This window comes from Calidris pugnax, unplaced genomic scaffold, assembly GCF_001431845.1.
Source record: "Calidris pugnax isolate Ruff unplaced genomic scaffold, ASM143184v1 scaffold222, whole genome shotgun sequence".
NCBI classification, from domain to species: Eukaryota; Metazoa; Chordata; class Aves; order Charadriiformes; family Scolopacidae; genus Calidris; species Calidris pugnax.
In genome coordinates this window covers 649,895-674,706 of record NW_015091085.1, presented here as the reverse complement: position 1 = coordinate 674,706, position 24,812 = coordinate 649,895, and the positions used below count along the sequence as shown (strand labels likewise).

At 41.6% G+C, this 24,812-nt stretch overlaps 1 protein-coding gene across 2 annotated transcripts; it reads right to left on the bottom strand.

Annotated features, from left to right (window-relative positions):
- Positions 1-1,038: 1,038 nt before the first annotated feature.
- INHBA (inhibin beta A) lies at positions 1,039-20,405 on the bottom strand. Of its 2 annotated transcripts, XR_001413754.1 has the most exons (3): positions 19,702-20,405; positions 6,883-8,042; positions 1,039-1,415 (listed from the first exon to the last, which is right to left on the bottom strand). XR_001413754.1 is itself a non-coding variant. In XM_014957729.1 (2 exons), the coding sequence occupies exons 1-2, from the start codon at positions 20,087-20,089 to the stop codon at positions 7,156-7,158; spliced, it is 1,275 nt and encodes a 424-aa protein (XP_014813215.1). In that variant the 5' UTR covers positions 20,090-20,405; the 3' UTR covers positions 4,520-7,155. The 2 variants fall into 2 exon arrangements, 1 of the variants encoding a protein (XP_014813215.1); XM_014957729.1 differs by lacking the exon at positions 1,039-1,415 and having other exon boundaries at positions 4,520-8,042.
- Positions 20,406-24,812: the final 4,407 nt, after the last annotated feature.

Below are 24,812 nucleotides of genomic sequence, written 5' to 3'. Positions count from 1 at the left end.
TCCAATACTGCACTTTATGTCATGCTGGAGAAAGGAGTACTCCCCATTTTACACCTGAAGTGTAAGCTTCATTTATACCAGGTTAATACAAGTTGGAATCAAGTAGCCCTTATGATTTTATTCTCTTAGAGCAACTTCCAAATCCAGTTGGATTTGTCCTTTCTGGCAATAATAATAATATTGATCATAAGAAAGGAAAGAAAGCAAATATTCAGTCGTGTCTTCATTATATCTGAAACAAAGGCTTTCTCTAGCTGTTGATTGCATTGATTTGTTGAAAACTTATTCCTAGGAAGAGGAAAGCAATTCACTTCTCCAGCCTTTGTAGAAAAGCTGTCAGTGCCTGACTATTAAAAAGCCTGCTTATAGCTGCAGCGGCCTATGCACCGTGCAAGTAATCCATTTAAAGATCAACCTCAAAATTCTCCTTCCCTGATTCTCACCCCACTGGAATGTAGCAGCAGCCCGTTCATCCCCGTAGGAATGCAATGACTGGTGAAAACCCTTCATAAGTTCACTTTACTTTCAAATATGAGGCTATTCAGATAATTTCTCCCTCAGACCAGGGATCAGCTGCTGGTGATCAGGCCTCTTTGATCACTTCATCTGACCACTAATCAATGTATAAACTAGTGCCTGTGAACACACAGCCTTGCAATTTTGTCTCGGTAATAAAAAATTTCTCCTTTTATCAGCGTAAGCATCTAATTCTGGGTTATCCAAGGGAATTGTGGTGATGGGAGTTGAAGACCTAACAGCCTGCAGGCAAAGGGAAGTTGCAGTTGGCTTTAGCTGTTGTACTCCAGGTGCGTTTCACAAGGAGAAGTGAACAACCTAAAATTCCATGACATGTAGGGCCATGAATTTGAATGTCCATTTAAGCATAGTCACACCGGAGAGAAGGGCATCGCTCTGTTCAATCCAAAGAGGCACCCACATGTTTCACCTCCAAGGTGAATTTTTTTTCTGGTATTTCCCCATCTCCCATGAATTTCCCAACCAGGAATGCGCATTAAGGGACGATTACACAACGCTTGGTGAAACTCCCTTTATTTATTTCACTTGTGTTGTTGCTGCTGTTGTATAAGAAAGAGCAAAATAACAACAACAAAAAAAAAAAGAACAAAGTAAAATAAAATAGTAGCTGACCCAAACATTTTCAACACGTTGAAAACCCCCTCCGAATGCAAAGACTCTTTCTTTCTGCCTTTTTCTTTGCATTGATTTGCACAAGCATTTTTTTCTCTGTGAGCCAAATACATCTCTGGTATAACTTCACTGAAGTCACCGGACTTACACCAGAGGTGGTTTTGGTCCTCTGTCCTGGGTAAATACAGTAGGAATCAATTGGTCACGCAGGCAGAGTGTCTGGCAATAAGTGCACCGAGTGGTCCTGGCAAACCAATAGGAAAGACCTAAAAATAAAAATCCCAAACATGTCTTTTATTGAACATAGGGCCTAAAAATCTACTGGGAGCTGCTGAATACTGCTCACTAACTGTACAAAGTATAGGTAGCATGCCTTCCAAATATCAAAATACCAGACGGAATGCCGTGAAAATAAATAACTTCTAATATAAACAAATGAGAACATATCAAACTGTTACCTCTTTAAACATAATGTAAATAAAAAAAATACCAGTCCTTCTACACAATAAATATTAAGAAACCATTGACATAGTTGAAATGTACTCATATAAATTAACAACTTTAATTACATTAGCCAAACAGACATTGGTTAAAGCACTGCATGTAGTATGCAAAATAATAATAATAACAATAATAATAATAATATCAACAACAAAACACAAAATGATAAAAACAAAATAGGCTTCATAATATCTTGGCTTTCATAATTTATATATATATGTATATACATATATATATAGTTGTGTGTGTATATATATACTGTAGATATATATATAATATGTATATATACATACATATATATATCTTCAACCCATCGTCAATGTGTTGCTTTTGAAAGTATTTAAATACAAGGAAACCCATTGAGAATTAACAAAGATTCACTATATCTCAAAAAAATAAATAGCTATATAACCCAGAAGTGTTGTTTGTTTCTGCCCATGAAAATGTTGCTTATAGTTGTTCCCAAAGGTCAAATTAGGGTTTTTTTACTCGTACTGAAAACCCTTTTACTCCACATGTAACGCAGTGAGAGCAGATGGGGAGTAAAGCTTTGTTTCAGTGTAAGGAAAGTGATTAGCATCTGATTCTTATCCTGATGCACACTATTGACATGAGGTTTAACTTAAGGAACTTAATAATTTCCATCCCATCTCTTCTACCTACGCTCCAGAAATAGAATTTGCTCGCTGTATTGATGCTGACTGCTAACTTTCTAGGAAAGGAGACCCTCTGAAATCAACCCCATTGCTTACAGAGTAAGGCACTATTCCACGCGAGTGACTCCAGTCCATAACATTTTTCATTCAGCACACAGACTTTACAGATGCCTGCACTTCTCTGCCTCAGAGATATTGCTGCCAGCCTCTACGTGGCCGCGCAGCGTAACGGTTTAATGAGCTCGATGGCTTAAATTTCAACTAAACACAAAAGAAGCAGGTATATATAACGGAGTCCTATTTTTGCAGTGATTTGGTAAGAGTCTGTTTCTATTGAAGTCAATGACAAAACTCCCATTTCATTCCCTTCTGCAGCTTTATGCCCTAGATCAGTATTCTGCTGTGACATATGAGTGCAGAATAATTATAAGCATCTGTAAGCGTTTCCTTTTGCTAAAGCCCAAAGAACACAAATCCATTCAGCCCTCCCAAAGAAACCTCTTCACGTGCACTTCTTGGGCCTCGTATCCAGTGAGCATCTGACGTGGGGAGGGGGAAAGACAACCCAACGCGGTCAACTGCGAAGCAAGAAGATAGTGGAGGTACTAAAAATGTACATTTCAGTGATGAAATACATACTGAAAATACACTTTCAGTATAAACAGGAAGTAGGTTATATGGAAAGGAATGCGTTAGTAGTTAAAAACCTATGGGTTTTTTTTTTTTTGGTATAGTCATACCTGAAAGGAGGAATAATTTTTGAGACTGCATGCCCTTGAACAACTGTTTAAATATGGTAACAATTTCTAATGCTATTTTGAGTACATGCAGATCTAATTAAATCAAATTATCGGGGGTGGGGTGTTTTGCTGGAATCAGTCAGTCTTGATTAACATCCCGATTTCTTATTTTATTTTATCATATAGTTTTTCATTTCCCCCTACTTTAAATAACCCTGACCACAAATCAAAACCCCATGACTGAATCTAGATATTGGAGGGAGAAACCTTTAAAATTTGAGACTAGTGTACACACACAAACAAAAGCTAAAAAGCAGGGCTTAGGAACTTCTTCAATTAAAAACCTTTTTCTGGATTTGGTTTATCTGTCATGAAACATGCTCTCCACACCCAAAATGCTATTTTCTTTCCTCACTTCCAAGTTGTCTCAGGCTGGTTTCACGTTTTCCAGGGTCAGCCCCCGTTCACCTCATCAAATCTGGTATCAAACTCAGCTGACTTCTTTTTAAAGGTTATTTCTGCTTCAGCCAGGAAAACTCTCAGCCTAAATTTGCTCTGCTTGCAACCAATGGGAGTTTTGCCATTGCTACATTGGGGAAGGTGCTGGGTTTTCAGGTCTCTAATGCTCTTTAACTAGCCACACCTGAGCATAATTTTCACTACCATGAGCCATCTCACCTGCTTCTCTTGCCACTGTTAAGAGATCAACCATGATGCAAGCAGCCTGGTTTAAATAATTCACTTCAACAATATTGGATATGGGGCCATTCATTCCAAATCCTTTCTCTCCCTTTGTGCTGCCCACAGCAAAAGGAACCTCATGGAAGTATTTCTGCTACTCTTCTAAGAAGACCACCAGATGTCAAAGAGCCTGCTGACATGAGTAAGGGTCCTGGGACAACATGCATCTAATTTTAAGGCCAAATCTAAAGCCTAGTGAAATAAAAGGGATTCTCCTCAACAACTATCACAGATTTCGTCCCTGCTCCTGCTGTTCCAGAGCCTGGCTCTACTGCTAGAAAAATCAACGGTAATTCTGCCACTCGCTTCAAATGAGACACGGTAAGGAACTTGGTTTGTTTAAATTATAAATTAGTTGTGCATCTTTTTTTTTTTTTTTTTTTTTCCTTTGTTCAATTTTCCTACTAGCATTTGGTATCCCTCCCTTTCCCCAGGAAGAAAACACAAAAACCCAACAAACTTCTGCAAAATAATTTAAATCAGAAAGCCTTGATATTTTACAGAATACTTTAGTGACAAATTTAGTGTTTACCCAATCGTTGTGTATTTTTTTTTCAAATTTTTTTTTTTTGCAAATTGCAAACAAGTCTGTAAAAAAAATGCATTGTATAAAAAGTACATAAATGTATAACCCATTAGCTGTACTATGCAATCTAAATACTGTGGAATAAATTAGATAGAAAACTTAGCTATAAGCATGTATGTTGATATCTATTCAACGGAGGAAAGGGGTTTTTTTTTTTTTCTTTTTTCTCTTTTTTTTTCTTTTTTTTCCCTTGTTTTTTTTTCTTCTTTTTTTTTTTTTAAATCTCTATTGATACGTACAAATACAGACATGCGCCCACGCGCACACACAGATGCACACCCAGAGAAGGCTCACGCACACTTGCACACACACACACACACACATAAACAGTTTTGGCTGACAAAAATGAAGGCCCTGATTACACTGTTTCAACATAGTTCTTGCCATAAAGGTGCTAACACGCTATCCCTAGCCAATGCAAGCGGGTTAAATTGTGCTATATTTTTATATTTTATTTTTTTTTAATTTTTTAATTAATTTTTTTTAACCGGACTGTGCTCTCAACAAGGTGGGGAGCCCCGTGAGCGCTTCTTTCTGCGGGAGGTGTTTTAAAAACCCCTTCCATCAGAAGGCACCCAGCAAGGCCTTGGTCTTCTAAACCTGTGAGAGCCCGAATCTTCAGGCTCAGGGTTTTCAAATTCAGTGTAAACAGGGCCTAAAGGTTTCTCCCGTTCCCTCTTATCATCTCACCCTACCCAAAGACAAATGGTGTAACTTTAACATTCTTTTAAATACGACAGAGATAGAATTTTTTTTAAAAAAAAAAAAAAAAAGAAACAAACCACTATCTACCTATGCCCTATGGGTTGGACCCTTCAGGTTAGGTGTTGACACTGAAAATTAGGTCTTAACAGGTAACGTGCAAACCCATGAAGAGTTGTCATGCTAGAGGGTGGTGGTTGGGACAGCCAGCCTCGTGCTGATTGAAGGCCGCGTTTCTGACAGAAATCCTCACCACAACTGCCATCTTCTGTATATTTGCAGGGGCGATGGTGGGCAGGGCCCAAAGCTGCTCCCCGTTTTACCTCCAACCTTCCCCAAGTGTAACACCAGCACTCGAGGTTTCTCTCTCCCCCAAAATACCAGTTTGAACGTGGAGCCTCCCGCTTGGTAGTAGCAAACCATCTTTTAACGTGCTGTGCTTTGCACACAAACATTCATTTGTTTTAAGAACATTAAAGTGAAGCCAGAAGTGCTTATACCTTGTATATATATACGTATATACGTACGGAAATATATACGTATGTATATCCCTCGAGTAAAGTTGTTTCCCAGCAACGCACAGGTGCTCTGCATCAGGGACAAGTCGTAGTCTTGTACATGCAAAAGAGTACAATTCTCTTTAGATGGACCTTGGATCCAAAGCCCAGGGCTTTTCTGGGTTTACTTCAAATGGCAATTTTTCTGTTGAGGGCACTATTTGAGTGGAAGCAGTTAACGGATACTCTAGCCTGAATGTAATCAACCCACTGACCCTTAATTCAAACCCTAACTTGTTACAGGTGAATGGTACCAACCACAAACAGACTTTTTTTTAGAGGCTCACACAAATGTCTTTGGTGTATGTGTCTATTCATTTTAAGGTACAAAATAATAATAATTATTATAATAATAAAAATAGCTATTTTGTGTGCTGTAGCAGTTCTTGTATAGCTCACAATAAGTGCAGCTCTCAACCCCTCCCACACCCAACCACCCTCCCTTGCAAATATTTGTTAAATAAGGATTAGACAGGTCAGACACCATTGTAGTGCAAATAGTAAACGATTAAAAATTTTTTTTTTTTACAAAATATAGAAATGTTTGGCTCCAGTAACTGGACAAACATGTTCCTTTCAAGTATCTCTCACTGAAGAATTTTTTTTTTAAAACAAGTTACTTCCATTTAAAAAAAGTCTTTCTGTTTTGTTTTTTTTTTTTTCTTTCTTTCTTTCGCAGGTAAACAGTTTCAAACCAACTAGGTTGCATAGTTCTAACGTTGTAAGCACCTTTACAAAATGTAACTTTTATTCTTTCATTCGTTCTTTTTTTTTATTCTGTTTTTTTTTCTTCGTTTTTCTTTTTTCCTTTTTCCTTTTTTTTTTTTTCTTTTTTGTAAATGTAGTGCAGAAGACGAAGGTGTATACACCTGCACAATATTGTCCCTTTACCCAACGTTAAGGATACGTACGTGTATAGTGTCTGTATGTATAGAGATACGTATATAAATACATAGCCATATGTATATACATGCAAACACTACACACCTACTCAGTTCCTCTGTAAATTTTTTTTGGGGGGGGGAAGTGCCAGTGAATGTAGTGTTCATACACATGGCTTTTCAAGGAATTTCAATGACGTTTTGGACTTGGTCCAAATTGCTGCAGGTTAGATGGGCTGCTACCACGGCTTGAACTGGGGGGTAACTAAGGGAGGGAACGGAACTCCCCTAGTAATAACTAAAGTTTAAGATACTACGCAATAAGATAAGGAGCATACTGAAAGGAAGGGGAAATCCCCGACCCCATACCGCCATTCAGACGTATCTCATTCAAGCCCGGGTTCATGGAGCTTTCTTCCTTTTTATAGCTGAAGTCTTTTCTGATCCTCCGTCAAGTCTTTTTTTTATTTTTTTTTTTAAATTCTGTTTTCTCTCTCTCTCTTTTGTTTTTGCTTTTATTTCCAACGATTGTTTCGTTCGAAAAAAAAAAAAAAAAAAGGTTATACCATGTCTGGTCTTTCCTCTTCTTGGGCTTTCGATACCTTTTCTTCTCAACGAGAAGGGTCTTGCGCACCCGTGCGTCTATGAACAGCCACACTCCTCCACAATCATATTCTGGATGTCTTTCTTAATGATGTTCTGGCCGTCGTCGTAGTAGAGCATGGACATGGGCCGCAACTTGGTGGGCACGCAACATGACTTGAGGTTGGCAAAGGGGCTGTGGCCCCGCATGCGGTAATTGTTGATGACAGTGGAGTGGAAAGATAACGATGACCCAGATGTGCCCGCTATATGGCTGGGGCACTCTCCTTCGCAGTAGTTGGCGTGATAACCTGTAGGTGCAATGATCCAGTCACTCCAGCCTATGTCCTTGAAGCTGACAAAGAACTGCTTCTTGCAGCAGATGTTGACTTTGCCATCGCACTCCAGGCCTCGTCTCCGCCGCCTGTGCTGGCGGTCCTCTGAGTGCCGGGCAAGCAACATCAGGAAGGGGCGATGCGATTGCTCCTTCTCCTCTTCTCCTGTGAATTCTCCGGCTTCCTTTTCTTTCCCTTCCCCATCATCTTCCTTTTTCTTCTTCTTGCCCAGTAGCACCAGGCTGGCTCCAGTCTCTTGACATAGGTCACAGGCAATCCGCACATCCAAAGAGCTCTTGCCTTGGTCCAGGAGTCTCTGGATGCTGCTGGAGACAGGAAAGATGTGCCAAGTGCTCTTCCGGGTGTCCACTGCCTTTTCTGAAATCAAAGTCTCGCCCCTTTCACCTTTCAGCCCCCCATCCTCCATATCTTCTGCTCCTTCAGAGTTGCCTTTTGGCTGCCGCTGCTGTTGGAACAGGCGGATGGTGACTTTTGTCCTGCTCCGGTTGGCCTTGGAGACCTTCAGGAAGAGCCACACTTCAGCATGTTCCACCACGGATAGTTCGCTGCCTTCCTTGGAAATCTCAAAGTGCAACATTTTCTTGGCTGTGCCTGATTTGGTAAATGGAAATAGACAGGAAGAACTTGTTAGTATGTCTGCTTGCATGCTGTTAAAGAGAATTCTGTTACTGTCGCCACAGGCATGAAGTTCCCTAAGTTTCCTACTTGGCTCTTTACATTTTTACCATTCTTCTGTCCTAACCTTCCTTCACCTCCTCTCCTCCTCAGTTTGTCCTTTGTGAAAATTCTCTCTTTAGAAAAGTAGTTCTTTGCCTGTTGTTTTCCAGTACCGTACGTTAACCAAAGCATTGTGTTACAGTAACGACATAGTCGTTTCTGTAAAGCATCTCATGGCAAATGAGCATCAGTGGCTGCTATGAGTTCATTTGCCTAAGCTGTCTTTGTGATCCCCCTTAGCTGAAAGGCAAAAATGCTGTTGTGAAGACAGTCCACGACTCCGTGTACCATGTACACATAAATCTGTGCTTCATAGCTAAAGTTAGGGAGTGAGTTCCAGCCCTGCCGATTCTTTGGCAATACTTTGGAAATTATGTGGGAATGAGGTCTGCCCTTTCTCCCTCCGTAAAATGCCATTCTTCATATGCATCTTAAAATGAGTTGTAAATGCCAATTGTTTCAAAAACAAAGAAATACTAAAATATGAGCCCCAGCTTTGAGAGGTTTGCAGGGTTATATTGTAAAGAGTTGCAGAATTGCAGCAGGCAGACTCTTCATCCTGTGAGATGTTAGCTGTAGATCCTGTTCTTAATTTAACACACTGTACTCGCTGTGATTATAGTAATGGTGAATACACTGAGAAATGAGCTAAAGAACTGTATAATTATGGGGATGGTTCTCTGGCATAATTGTATCAACTTGCTGAGATGTCATGATGATGATTGTGATGGTGAGGGGGTGTTTCTCTGATACAGAGCTCATATCCCTGGCAGAAGTTGGAATGAATAATGAGGGCTGTTTAATGATTTCATCACTAGAGCATGAAAAAGTTAAGAGAGAATGAATTAGCCGGGGGGGTAGTGGTCGTATTATTATATTATTATTTTTTTTTATGAGAGGTACTTTTCTATTTTCTTGACAAAAGAAAAACCATGTTGGCATCTCCTACTCTTCCTCAGCGTGGGGGCCAGCACGGACTGGGGTCACGGATTGGAAATGCACAGATATCTGACCTTAGTGAGATACTAACAGTATTCATGAATGTCAGTTTGTCATTGATACTATCCTTGAGCTACCCACGGTGATTGACCCCATTCTCTGTCCAGTGGTTCTGCTTGTCAGGGAACGAGAACTTTGCACCCTAAAAAGGGCAAGGGGTGATCAGAACTGAAGTGGCTGGATGCATACAGGCAAAATTGCTCTCCTGGCAGCTCAAGGCTCTCCTCCTTGCTTCCCCTTGCCATTGAACTCCACTAGCACGGGCTCCCCGATCATCTCCCCGCTCCCCGATTCCCAGGTGAAACAGAAGTGGGGCAAAATCACAAGAGACATACCTATTCTGTACTCCCTTGCAAATTCAAGAGTTCCTGGTTTCTCAGGTCTGTAGGCAGGCTCTGCTGCCCTTTGAGCTACCTGTTGCTTTCCTTCTCCCTGGAGTCCTGGCACTGCCCCATCCAGCTTTCCCTGGTGGCATTCCCAGGTCAAAGAGACAGGCGTTTCCGAATTGCAGTGGCCAAAGGGCACAGCATTTTGGTTTTGTTTTCCCTCTAAGCGAGAGTGTGAAGCTGTAGGCTTCAACTGTCACTGAGATAGGGCAACACATGGTTTGTGTTAACTGCTTCTCCCAGGCTTTGCTGGTGCCAGTCTCCAAAGTGAGTTACATTGATTTCTCAGGGAGCTACATGAACCAGCAGGACTGTGCCTTGGAAAAGGCAGTGGCTTATACCAAAGACCAGTACCACGAGGCACAGTGGAGTTACTGTTTTACTATTATTTTTTAAATAAGATTCATCCAATAATGATGAATCTTTATTTAAAGTTCATTTGCCAGTTCTTACCAGCTAACGCTATTTTATTTTCCATCCTGGAAATGAAACTCTGGCAAAGCTTCCAGCTGTGTTGGAGCAGAGGGCAGGTGATAGGCATTAATCCCACTCCTGCCTGGGTTTCAGAGCATGAGGAGACATACAATGACATTCCTCCAGTCCAAAGGAAATCTGGTCCGTGTTTATGCCCCATCCCTGGAAGTGTTCAAGGCCAGGGTGGATGGGGCTTTGAGCAACCTGCTCTAGTGGAGGTGTCCCTGCCCAGGGCAGGGGGTTGGAACTGGATGATCTCTAAGGCCCTTTCCTACTCTAAGCATTCTATGATGCTATGGTCCAAGAGGCTGGTTGCCTTGTACGTAGGGATGTTTTAAAGAGTGTTCTGCACAAGAATGGATGCTTCTAAGGCCTGTGAGGGCCAGCCAGCCAGCCTGTGGCTTCATTCGTCCCCCCCAACTCTGTCTTCTAAAGTTTCTAACTTTAGCTTATCTCTTTCCTTGGTATAGACCACATAAACTCTTTCTGAGGGGGACCTGGGTTTCAGGGGAACCTGAAGGCAGGTGATCTTCCAGGAGTGGGTTGCTGCCTCCTAAGACTTTCCATCCAACCCCTTCTGCTTGCAGTCCCTACCCAACGAAACCTTGGCAGAGGGGGAAAAAGATGGTTTAGACCAAATCTGCAGAAATTGTTCTGGCACCAGCAGCCTCTTCCCAGCTGCTCTCTTTCCCCAGAGGTCACAGGCTGGTGTGGGGAATAGGCATATATTCCTGGGAAGTGAAAAACTGATTCTGTGTTTCCTGAGGTACCAAGCTGGGTAGAGATAGAAGTTCTGGTGCTAGGAGGGATCCTGTGCTTGAGCAGATCATCCGTGCTGGACATGAACATGGAAAAAACAGCTCAGCAAAAAGCACCTGGGGTGAACAGGGGACGAAGTTGTATGGCCCACCTAATCAGGAGAGCCAGGCAGTCCTGTGTTACAGAACAACCTAGTGCTGGTACATGCTGCTGATGGAAATTTCACATTTTGTTATTTCCATTCTAGTGGAGTTGCAAATAGTTATGAAGTGACATATCTCCAACAGTAAATATTCGTATTACCTCCTGCAGTGGTATATAAGCGTAGCAACGCAGCCACTCTTTTTGACAGATACTCTATGAAAGAAACAGGACCCCAAGAACTCTCTTAATTAGTTTTTCATATGTTCCCCTATGTGTGAAAGTTGAATTCTCCCTCACTACTAAGAATATTAGAATAGTATGGTGAAAGTGCCCAAGTTTTTTCTTCGCTGGAGGAAAGTGAGCTCGAGCAAGGTAGCATAAGACATGTCCTTAGACAGGGCTAACAGCCTCCCTGTGGACTGTTAGCTACAAAAACAGCCTCTCTGGATGTGGTTAGCTGCATTTTTACACACCGAATGGTCAGTTCAGATCCTAAAGAAAAAAAAGATGCAGGAAGCTCCTGCGAGCCTAACATTTCTGGAGGAAACAAAAATCCAGAGTCCTCAAACCGGCGTAGCTAATAAAAGGTTTTAATAGCAATTAAGAAAAACCTTTCCCTTTCACAGAGCTTTTTTAGAAGGAGGCTGGGAATGGTGCAAAGTTGGGGATAAAAAGCATGCTTTCACAGTGGGACAGCACGAAGCTTTTCTGAATTCTCTCCACATTCACAACCGGTTTGTTACGATCACACGGCACAAATGCTACGAATCCTGCAGCCTTTACGAGGTCACTATGCTCAGACGAGCTCATTTTGAAATCAGAGTTTGGCCCGTGCTAAAAATGAATTGAGATCTCTGGGTCTGGCTTGTTACGATTACACAGTCACTTTATAACAGGATCTGAATTTCCAAAAGGTACGGTGCTACAATAAAATAAATTCAAGTGTCCCGAGACTTTAAAAAAAAAAAAAAGAAAAAAAGCTGTATTTAATTTTCTCCAAATATTGCTCAGGGATTTAGCAGACTTCCCTTTTTGGTCTGAGCTAATGACCGGGTTCAAAGCCTTGGAAATATATACCGCTCATCTAACTGAAAGTAAAGAGGAGACCTTCCTGAAGGTTGAGGATGGTATCCCTTCCATAATTACACTTTGTTTATCCTCCTGTCCTGCCTTTTCATCTGCCACAGCTGATTTGCAAGGGTCTTTTTTTCCATTTCTAATCATCCTGCTCCTCCTGCCTGACTCCTGTGGAAGGACCCCACAGCCCATCAGTGGTAATGCCTTCATCACTTCCACGCTCATATAAACGACAATGTCAACAGCCTGGATTGTTATCATAGCAGAAAACAGCTGAAAAAGGAGACGAGGGATTACTTTGCCCCCCCCCCCCCATCCTTTGATTGCTTTTCCTCTCCTCCCCTTCCCAAAACCTTGGAGAGGCCACCTCTTTGCTTTTCTGCTGGGCAAAGTCCCCCTTCCAGGGAGCTGTGACGTGGTGCCACTGGCAAATGCTGTGAGAAATGGTTAAAAACACAAGCCCTAAGTGGTAGTGCATATATGGTAAAAGGTTTAATGGAAGGAGTTAGTGAATGGAAAGTGTAGCACCGGTATATATAGCGGGAGGGTTTGCTGGTATCTGGTTTTCTCTTCAGCGGTGCTCGCACACCTTTTTAGGAGAGAAACCTGGAGGTTGGAAGGGAGGGGTGGCCAGTGCAGGTACCCTCCTTGCCACCTCTGGAAGGGCTGGGTCAGGGCTGGTGCCCTGGTGGGGACACTAGTGGGGGACAGCCCTGCGTGGGGTAGGAGCCCATGGCTCCAAATGTGCCCTTCCTCCCAGGTGGAGAATCCTTCTTCCCTCAGTGTCACTGGCAAAGCTCATTTATTTGCCATTTGCAGCAGAATTCAAGATCAAGCCCTCTTAGTTCAAGCTATACGTTCGTACTAGGAAGGGTCTAAGCTATACAATTAAGAGGATTTTTATTTTTTTTTTTTTGAGTAAAATGCTAAGATACTTAAACCGACCTTTTTCTTTTAAACCGTATGCCGTTAAGCGATTAAGGAACATAATGAAAGTGATTATCCTTTCTGACATTATAATGTGACTTACTCTTAATTCCTCTTAATACGCAGTATTTAAATTTTCCTTTGAAAAAACACTCGCTGTGTAAGAAGGTGCTGTTACTTTAAATTTCCATGCTTCGCCGCTGCTTCATTTTGAACCTTTTTTACGTTATACTGTAAGTGAACTGTTTTTCCATACAAAGCAAGCTTTTTTTTTCCTTTTTTAGTTGCTAACTTTACTACTGCCTATGTTTAGATTTGGGGGAATTTGTACTGCGTGCCAATCTGCAATTACATTCAAAAGCATCCTTCTCTTTACTTCTCATTTCCGTTCCCCAGGAGACAGCAAAAAAAAAAAAAAAAAAAAAAAAGAGGTTACTAGAAAGGTTCCTCTAAAGAGAGTGAAGAGAAGAGCGTGGTTATTGAGAGATAATTGCTCAAAATGTTTACTAATGAGTGACCGCTAGAGTTAGACAAATTGTTGGCAGCGTAGAATTTATTCAGGGAATTTAGGACTGTTATTCCCTGGGCGGAGTGATTGATACAGATGTGTTATTAGTGTAATTAGGCAGTGGTTGTGTCTGTGGATGCCTTTCAGCCTATGGATCGCTGGCAAACAGCTGATTCTAACTCTTCCTCACCCCTCCTACGACTGGTCGGCCAGGTTAGGCACTTTCCTTCCTGCTCCCTGATTTTCCTGCCTCTTGGAAAGGGAGGAGCAATCGTGACACACGATAACAAACACCTTATCTTTAGGTTCACCTACCCTTTGCTGCCAGCAAGAGGAGATTTTTGTTGTGAGAGACAAACGAACTAAAAAAGAAAACCGGGAAAAAAGAACTATTCCCCAAGCATTCGTGGAGGGGGGGGAAAGGAGCAACCTTATTTAAATACCTTTTCTTGAAAAGTTAACCCAAAGGGGCATTGACAAGGTCATTCAGAATGTGAAATAATGGAATAATTCCGTTCTGGTGAACCTTGACTCTCCTCTGCTATTTTGTCAGGGGTGGGAAGCACTTTACATCTACAGCTTCAGAGTTCTTTCCAAACTGAAAGCCCTTCCCCCACATGACTTTAAATATTTAGAAACAAAAAAGGTGTTTGTTTGGTTGAAGTTTTTTGTTACTTGATTTTTTGCATTTATGTCTGAAATAGCTCAAGCAAAATTCAGGGTCACTTGCACCAATATTGCAAGGTAACAACAATACCAAGTCGTTATCTTTCCTAAAAGAGAGGGTAATTTTGGTACATACTTGTAATAATTTGTAAATTCTAAAATCAAGTGGATCAGAAGCTACCAGTCTGTTTTCATTAAAATATTTAATTCCTGTGCACTAAGGCCCAAATTCCAAGCCCACTGAAATGAAGAGCAAAACTTCCCAGTGGCTTCCAGCAGACTGAGCTTAATTCCTAACTCAATCTCACAAAGCTCTGTTGAAATAAATGAGATGCATTATGTTTTCATACCTATACAGGCATATCTATATGTGAGGGCTCCTCGGTGTGAATTGTTTACACTTATGCTGTGTAGATACATCCTGCACCCAGGAGAGCACAGGAATGCACCCACTTCTCTGCAGGAACCTCTTCATATTACAATTATACAGGTACAGCTACATAATAAGCATCTCTGCCTTGGCATACCCCTACGTACAGACACGTGTGCTTATATATTCATATAGAAAAATGCATTTTCTCATCTTCTCAGTTGCATTTGCATACAAAACTGCATGCCTGAGCACACACAGAGCAATGGGCACATGCAGTGCTTTCTCTCTCCCTCTCAGGTTATCTCCTTCTAAACCGGTTCCCACCTTCTAGGATTTGCCTGGGCTTTCTCAAGTTGTTCTCAAACCAGACCTATACAGGCATATCTATATGTGAGGGCTCCTCGGTGTGAATTGTTTACACTTATGCTGTGTAGATACATCCTGCACCCAGGAGAGCACAGGAATGCACCCACTTCTCTGCAGGAACCTCTTCATATTACAATTATACAGGTACAGCTACATAATAAGCATCTCTGCCTTGGCATACCCCTACCTACAGACACGTGTGCTTATATATTCATATAGAAAAATGCATATTCTCATCTTCTCAGTTGCATTTGCATACAAAACTGCATGCCTGAGCACACACAGAGCAATGGGCACATGCAGTGCTTTCTCTCTCCCTCTCAGGTTATCTCCTTCTAAACCGGTTCCCACCTTCTAGGATTTGCCTGGGCTTTCTCAAGTTGTTCTCAAACCAGCCCCCGAATTCTCACATTTTTTTCTCACAATGAAAACAGATTAATACAGAATGGCTTTCTTCTTCTGGAAGTAACTTGCTTTCATTTGCTAAACTTGAAATCTTTGATGTAGTATGCCAAAGGAAAAAAAAAAAAAAAAATCAAGGGGAAATAGGCTTGTTTTCTAAAAGCCAAGGAGACTGCATTAAAAAAAGATGTGAGAAAATCAGCTCAGATGATGATTCACGGTCACATTTCTCAGTATCTTGTAAAAAAATAATAATGATAATTTCTGATCTCTCTAGATTTCCAGAACTTCGAGCATCCATCCGTTTAGCTTTTTCCCCTTTGCCTGTTTTCCTTCCTGCGTTATTTTGCTTACAGCCTTCCCCTCCGGCGAGGCGAATCTCTGGCCTTTTTAAATAAAGCAGAAGAGAGAAACAAGAGCTCCACTCAGAGAAGCTGCAGATAGATAAAGCATAAAGATGCCTGGGGTTGGGGATGCAGGGAGGTGGAACAGGAGCTCGCAGGGAGGGTGCCTGGTGTGGAGCAAAAAGCCTTTGGAGTGCGCCCTCTCGTGGTCGTTCTCTGTTCAGCAGGGGTAGCTGTACCATTAGCTACGTCAGCTTTCAGAAGAAAAATTGATGGAATTTAATGATTTAAAGAGGTAGAAGTGACCCATCCTTTTTTTTATTATTATTATTCCTCCTGAACTGCCGAGGAGTAGGCAGGTATCCTCCTAGGAGAAGGCGTGCGTACCTACATGTGTCTGCATATGAAAGCAGGCATCTCCTGATCAACTCAGTTCACCTTGAATTCAGTATGAAGTGATACAAAACCAGTCTAAATAGCTGAAAGACTTCTCTTTTTTTTTTTTCTTTTCTTTCCTTGACAGTCCTCCTAATGGTAAGCCTTTGGATTTCAGTATTTCCATCCAGTAATTCCTATCACCTTCTCGGGGGCTGGTCTTAGCAACCCATTTCATTGGTAGTTTAGTTGCCAGGATCAAATTCACTTGGCAAAACCCCAGGTTTGCCTAACAAGCTATCTATTTAAAATAATGAAAGAGTTAGTAGCCAACCATATTTTATGAACGTTGTATGTTTTCGGTGTAGAACCTGTTGGGTTTGCATGTCACAAAATTATATGACCCCTCTCCTCTAAAGACTACTTTTAAGACCTTGAAGTAACCCACTGAGCTCTGGCACAGCAACCCTCGTAGCAGAACTAATCGAGGTTAGTAATCTTAGTTTGATATGCAAGTAGAAAATCATTTTCATGTTTTCCTTGTAAGAGTGCCAAAGGACAGTAGGGTGCATTTGTAAACTTTTGCCCAATCATTAGTTTTGTAAAGCTCTGCCTGGATTTGTTAGCTGTGAAAACTACCTGCCAGCTATTTCCCTGATTTCCTGGGCATAACTACACCTGTGCTTCAGACAAGTTCACTGCATTTAGTTTCCCCTCTGATTACCTGAAGCCTGTGCTCATTTGAATGCTGTTCTATTTTAGAAAACAGCAGTCTCGAGCCAGAGTCACGTGCACTGTTTGTTCATTCACTCCATTTCATTGCATGGCTGAGGATAGGGCTGATGAAAGATGGAAATAGTACTTTTTTATGAAGGCAAGTAGTAAATGTGGCTTCTGAAAGTAGGGGGAATGGCTGGTTTATGTCAAGTCATACCCAAAGGAACACAAAGCCTGAACAAACACAAAGCCATGGGCCTTAATTTGATACAACTTGAGATGTTTCCATGCATTTTCATTGATTTCCTATTGCCCTCTTTTGAGACAGGGTGAGTCTCACATTGATTAATCTGACTGGGAGAGGAACATGTTTATCCTCCTCCTTGGCATTTTAAACTTATCCATGCTCTTCCCAGTTCCCACAGAGTGAAAAGTGGGGACTGTCCATGTGGCTAGATTCTTTTCCTGCCTTTTTAACTCATGCCTCCTATATGACATGGCCCTTGCCTTATTTTCACCTCGCTTTCCCCAACAGGAAAAAAAATACTACCGCTTCAATATTTGACACACAATACTGCTGGTGGGTGAGTGGAAGAGATCCTAGGTAGAGTTTTACTGAAGTTGTTGCAGCATTGGTACCTGTGAAGTGTGGTAGATCCTCTGATGTTAGCAAGACACCAAATATGAATGGCTATAGATTATAGAAAAATATGTTTTAGCAGCATGAAGTTACTCCCTGGAGCGGAGCTATTATTTCCATTATAAGCCTGAAGCATGGTGCGTGGTTTCTAGGTTGCTAATTGCTCCTCCTCCCAAATCAAAGCCCAGCAGGTAGGGGGGAAAAAAAAGGGCCAGAGCAGCCCTCATGCCTTGGCTTTCGGGATGAGCTTGGCGTGAGGGTGGAGAAGAGCCAGGAGGGAAGGAGAAGCCTGGGACGGCAGCGGATGCCGTGTCCTTCCGCCGCGCCACTCCATATAGCATAAAGTCTTCCTAACTGGATTTGGGTAGCGGCGGGAGGCCGAGGCTGTGTAAATCAGAAAGCAAGTGACGTGGGAGCCTTGGGTAGGTTGTGGCAGGGGGGACCGGTGGCCGGACTATTGGCCAGCCCGTGGGCAATGGCACGATTTTCGCCGCTCACGTGACGCCGCGAGCCAATGGCTCAGGGAGCCGCCGTCGGAGGGTGTCGGAGCGAGGAGGCATATATCAAATTCCAAATTCCTTTGTGTCAGAGCTCAGGAGAGACAATAATGTGTTTACAAATGATTGGGAGTCACACAGTGAAGAGAAACCACTGCTCATGCCATATGTGTTTCCCTGTGCTCAGAGCGAGCTGCCGGAAACCAGGTGGGGAATGCGACTCATAGCTAGCTTAAAGTTTGCCTTGCTTTTTTTTATAAAAAAAAAAAAAACAGTCACACAGTGAAGAGAAACCACTGCTCATGCCATATGTGTTTCCCTGTGCTCAGAGCGAGCTGCCGAAAACCAGGTGGGGAATGCGACTCATAGCCAGCTTAAAGTTTGCATTGCTTTTTTTTTTAAAAAAAACTCCCTTCTGAACTAACATTGAGCCACCCCTGCTTCTGATGACCGCGGGCATTGACAGCTTCTGCCTGCTTTCTGAAGTGGAGGGGGATGTGGCAAAAAAAAAAAGCAAAAAATCCCGAGCTTTAAATACTAAAAGAACCGATAGTGTGTGTATTGACAAGGGCTCCAAAGGCAAGGGCTCCTTGTGCCGTTGTGAATCGGACAGGCAGCAGGAATGCCTGCTCTTAAAAGCATGCACACTTCTTGTGCATGGCTTCCCTGCAAACAGAACATCTGAGTCAACAGGTTTTCAGGACTGGAAACTCTGAGTGTTGTCTTAATTGTTTATACTGCTGCAGCAAACTTTTTAAACAAAAATGCTTGGAGTTCCTTTGCATACTTTGCCTACCATATGCTGTACCAAACAAAACAATGACATTCTTTTAAAACCGTCTTGGCAACAAGAAAAATGCTTTGGCTAGACAGCATCATAAAAAGTTGCTGTTAGTTAGATGATAGTGTTATTGCGAGATACTTCTATCGATGCATGTATAAACACACTCACATATACTAACAGATAAATATGCACATACATATACATTGAATTAAAACGGGTCCTGGTCCTGTTCTTGTAGGAGCAAGACAGTAAAGAACAACTTCAGAGCTCTTTCCTATAGGCAGCTGATGTGAGCCTTAAGCCATTACTTAGTAAATATCCATATTCTGAGCTCTGACTGCATAAGAGTTAGGGAAAACAGAACTGTGAAAGAGTTCAAAATGCACCCTACCAAGGTTGCAGTTTTTTGGCAGGAGTGTTCTAGGAACAGAATCTTTTTTTTTTTCTTTCCAGTATGCAGAAGTCTGCATTACAAATTGGATCAGCTACAGCAACTTGTCCGGTTCTATTGAAGTCATCTGACAGTCCCTGCAACTCTTTATTGCCGAAGATGCTGTGTTAAATTAAGAAAAAAATAAAAGCAAACCTAAAAACTAAAAAGCCCTCTCGCTGCTAAAAGTTAAAGCTGCTTCATCTGGTTTTCTAACTTCCACTGCAATTTCCACGGGAAATAGTTGTTTCTCAAGTGGTTTGCAGCTCACTTTCTGTCCTGATAAACTCCCCGAAAGGCTTCAGCCCTTTTTCTTTCACCGGCAGCTCTGCAATCCAGTACTTTCCTGCAAGTCCTCTGGCTTCCCAGGCACAGTTTGGAGGACCCCTCTGCAGCCTGACTTTCTGCTCGAGATTGGTTATTAGAGAGCTTCCTCCCTGTGTGGCTGTCTGTGCTTAGCAAGTGGAATCTGTGGCCAAGACTAAGTGAGAAAAATCAAATTCCTTCAGAGTCCCGTCCCCCCCGTCCCGATTCCTCCTTCTCCCTTCCCCCAAGTCTCATCCTTACAACCTTGCAGAAAGCATTATTGCTGAGGAGAAGAAAAGAAGTTAATTGCAGTGCTGGCACAAAGGCTATTTATACAGTTTTGTTTTTCAAGCACTCACCTGATTCTGCAAAAGTGATGATTTCTGAGGTTTGTTCCACAACTTCATTCATTTCGGCTCTTCTTCCAACATCATCCTCTATTTCCACATAACCATCCTCTCCCACCTTTCCCACGTGGAGTTTTTTGATGGCATTTAAAAGTGCTGCCTTGGGCACCGGCTGGGTGATGTTAGGTCTGTCCCTCAAGTGCAACATGTTCAGTATGTGCTTCTTTACTGCTTCCACCATCTCAGGCTGGGAGCTGGGCACATCCTTGGAGAGCGTGGCGAGGGCACATGATGGACAGTCAGTGACTGAACTGTGCCCCTCGGATCCTGGGGTTGGGGAACTCCTCACTATAATCCAGCAAAGCACCAACAAAAATCCTCTCTTCCAAAGCAAAGGCATCCTGGCAGCAAAAGTTGTTGTGATTCCCTTTTTAAAAGGCCCTGCTTTTCCTCCCCCTTTCACGCACAGTTTTTTTTGGTTTTTTTTTTTTTAGGGGGGGGGGCTGGTTTGGTTGGTTTGTTTGTTTGTTTGTTTTTCCTTCTCTTCAGCAAATTCTCTGGAACAAGAACCAAAAGTTTTCTGTGAAGTTTTGTTTGCAGGTTCCCTCTCTGAATGCAATAAGTGCTGTAGATGTTTGTGGCTGTCAGGGAGAAGAGTTCTGACTCTGTCTCAGAGTAGGAGAGAGACACAGAGAGAGGGAGAGAGAGAGAGAGGACGGATTGGCCTAAAGTGAGTGAGTGAATGAGAGAGGGAGGGAGTTTTGTCTGTGAGTAAAGGCTATGATTAGGAAGGGGGAGGAACAGGCAGGCTGGCTTCCTTATGCTCATTGCTCCCCTAACACACACCTCTTCAAATATCACTACTCGTGGTTTCTGCCCTCCCCCCTTTCTAAAATCTCTTTTCATTCCTGTAAATTTACTCTTTTTTTTCTTTTTTTTTTCTTTTTGCCTCTCTATTTGACCCTCCTGGCTCCCCCCCTCCCGGGCTGTCATCTCTCCCCCTTTTTTTTTCTTTTTTCTTTCTTTTTTTTTTTTTTGTTTGTTTTATTCCTTCAACAGTATCACTGGCTTAACTAAACAGAGCAAACATGAATGAATGAAAAGAGTGAAACCTTTTATTAACGAGCACCTTGCTCTTGGTCCTGCCTGGTATTGTTAAAGGGCTAGCAGGAGATGTTAGGTAGCTTGTGAAACGAGACGGGGAACGAGGGCAGGGGCTCTGAATATTTTGGACAGAAGGTTATTCTGCCTGGAGTAGAAGAGAAAAAAGGTCTTTTCTGCTCCCTTCTAAATGCTGGAGGTTATCAACACTGGCAAGAGATCTGACGGGGGGCAAACTGAGGCTGTTGTTTGGAGGGTTATAGAATACATCAGATGTTCTCCAGCTGCGAGACGTGGCTGGGCACTGAGAGCCTCAGCAGGAGTTGGTAGGGCACATAAAGCTGTGACATGCTAAGGTGGTCCCCTCCCATCAGAAACATCCCTGCTTCTACGCTGCTCCGTGCCTAGAAGTTCCCGGGCAGATATATTTAGGTTTGGGGTGAATCAAGTAACGGCTGAAAAATGCTTTGAAGGTGAAAAGTGTTACGTGCCATCTGGCCAAATCATGCTCCCTCCTGACTCAGGCAAGTCCCTCATCGATGCTAATAATAATTCTGTCTGAGTGAAGGCTGAGTAAGATCTTCTACATTTGGCCCGTTGTTATTAGAAGGCACCTTTTTGTTTCATTCATTTAAACCACGCAGGGCAACCATAATATTAGAATAAGACAAAAGCAGTCTCAAACACTGGAGTTTCAGCCCGTGTTGGTAGACTCTGGCCACTTCATGCCCCTCAGAGAGAAGGCACTGCCCGTGTCACTGCCATGGCTTGGTGGTGCCTTTACCTTCTGTAGCCTCCCCGTCCTCTTCCTCACCTAGCAAGGGTGAAGTTAGCAAACTCCCCCATGTTTGAACTTGGTAATGGAAAATGAGAGGACTACAGCTGAAAGGCTCTAACTTTGGAGGTTCTTCCCCTCCAGACTTCAACTTGTACAGATTTTCTCACACCACCTCCTCCTTCTTTAATATTTACCCTCTCCCTTCACCTTCCTTTCATTCTCTCTCTCTCTCACCTCTGTCTTCTCAGGTGTGCTTGCCTCCTACCCAGCAAATATGCACTTTCACTGTGTTACCACCAGCCATTGTATTTTAGTGGAAAGGAGTAATTTATAAATATGAGCATTGTGAGGTTTCTAATTTCCATGAGATGACTACAGGCACATGGGCTGAGAGACAGGCAAGGAGTTATAGTTAAGGTAAATGAAACATACAGAAGTAATTGAACAATCAACCAAAGTTTTACAAATGTTATATATTGCAAGTCCTTTTCAATTAAGCTCTTTTATAAGTCTTTCACTGTTATAAGGCATCCACAGTACACCCTCATCTGCGTTTTACTGACCTCAGTTGCTATACTGTTATATACTGTTACACTTATGGGTCTGTCAGCATTATAAACCCTGCAGTCATTCTTATAAACACATCTTTGTAACACAAACCTCGCTATAATACATCTAAATTTCTTGGATCTTGTGAACAGCCCAAAGTCTGTTGTAATTATACCAAGTCTGAAAGTCAGCTTGAAATAGAACTAAAAGTTTAATTGGACGAAAAAATAATTTCACATGAAAATATGCATTCATGATTAGATGTACTAACAGATGACATAATTAAAGGGGTTATTTATAGGTCTAATATAGCACCTATCCCAACAGTGTCTGATGAAAAGTAAGGGATAGGCATAAATCAGTAGAAAATACAGATAAGTATATTTGGGTTCTTGCTGGGGGGTATACGTTGCTTGCCGTATATAACAGGTACGCTTATCACAGGCAATCTCTATTACATATAGGTATAACATATTTCCCTTGCATGCCACGATGATGACAGATTCAACATTCAAGCATAACTTTCTAAAAATCAGTTTTCTAGAAGCGAGTCTGCCGATAGCGCCGAGCTCTAGTTCATTTGTACTTACACACATACATACATATACATACAAAAACACACAGGGTTTGAATACACACAGAAATGGTGGTTCAGAGCCTATCTATAAAATTACCTGAGCTGCAAAGCTCTGTCTATGCATTCATTCAATACAGCCCTGACAGTATGCAACAGCATGCACAGGAATGAAAAGTTTCAGTTTTAAAAGGAAAAAAAAAAAAAAAAAAAAAAAAAAGCTGATTTAAAGTTTTTACCTCTCTAGTCCTGCCTCTCAGAAGGAGACTGCTGTATTGTGCATTAAGAACTGCTGAAGTTCCTCTTTGTGGTATTTATAATGCGAAGCTTTATACTGTACTTCTCATGTGTACACTCACATATAATGTCTGTCAAAAGTAAGTGGGCCGGATCACTGTGCTGGATTGGTTAATCCTGTTACATCAGCAATTGACTGTTTTTCCTGTATGAGACATACTTCTGGTAATTATCTAATGGAAACTCCTAATTGTCTAGCATGACAAAATACCGTGGATTCAACTCGTAGTGGTGATCTCTGTATCCATTTAAAGAATAGAACTCAAAATCAGACTGAAAGCAAACATTGTGAGTCAGGAAGACACACTCCAACTTGTTTTATTGCATAGCTAGATATAGATATTATTAGATGTAGATATCACCGATTTAGTTCAAATGCAGCATTTGCCAGATACTTAATTACTAGTTTGCAAATTGTTTTCTTCTTCTTTCATACTTAAGGATATACCAGATAATCTATTTGCAAATTTGGATCCTTTTCAAATTCAGGAAAATGCATTTGCTTCAGAATCCTTTTTGCTGTGGATGATTTTTTTTAATTCAATCTTTGTATAAATATGTCCTTCTGTTAACTTAGGGATCCCTTTAAAGCTCTTAAAAAAAAAATGAATCATATTGCTCTTGTCCAAGTCTCCTGGCTCCTTGACGTGCAGATTGCATCACACTATTAAAAACTGTTTAGACGTCTAAAAATAAGTTACAATGAATGACAGGTCACATTTTTGCAAGTGTGATATTAACACATGTGGAATAAAATAAAAGGCAGTTTTACATTAAAATGCAGTTTACATTAGTGAAAATCAGAAATGACTGGATGCCAATTAGGCAGTACAGAAGTAATATATATATATAAGGTCAAAAGTAAATCCAAAATCCATCTCCTTTCTTAAACACACATAATAGCTGGCTTTATGTGGTACCGTTTATGACAAATGGCATGATCATGCAGTCTTTACTCATTCAAAACACCCACTGATTACCAGAAAATCCCCATCCCTCAGATATTTTTTTTTTGGCCTGAATTGTACTTATAATTGTATTTTTATGTCCTGTTGGTAATGGAAGTTTAATACGTCTTGGAATATGGCTGATCTGGATCAGGGAAGAAAGATTTAAATTTGTCAACTTACGGTGATACCGGGGAGTCCTTGGAGCAGCACCGATTCCAACTGGGGTGTGTGTGTATGCTGTGTTCACACAACAGCTTTGGTAGAATGAGCAAAAAATCAGGAGTTAATGGGAAACATATGACCAGATAGGTTGTTTTGTTTCCCAGGTTTAATATGCATATAATAAGTTTTCAGGCTGTAACAGGCTGCGGATTGAAGCCTCTTGAAACAAGTTTCAGTAGCTTTCCTGCAATCTGACGGTTGTGGTTCCAGTTGTTACAAAGAACAGCTTTTTTTTTTTTTTTCCCTTTTTTTTTTTTCCCCTTTTATTTTTTTTTTTTCCTTCACAGACAGCGAGAGACACGCTTGAAGAAACAAATAATGAGCATGCACATACCTAGTTATTCGCAGGACCATATTTTTAACGGGGATCCTAAAACTGAGTTCTGGCAAAGGGCTTTTCCAGCATGGAATTTTTTTTAATTATTATTTATTTTTTTATTTTTTTTGCTCTCAGGACCAGGCTGAATTTGGTTTTAACTAGCACCCTCAAACTCTTTGGAATTAGTTTCATCCCGGGGCGCGGTGACTGTTGTGATTTGGCAAGCAGACGTACGCTCAGCGAGAGCTCTGGTACCGTGTGGGGTTTGTTGTTTTTTTTTTTTTACAGAAAGTAGAAAAAAAAAAAAAAAAAAAAAGCAAAAAATCCCCCGGA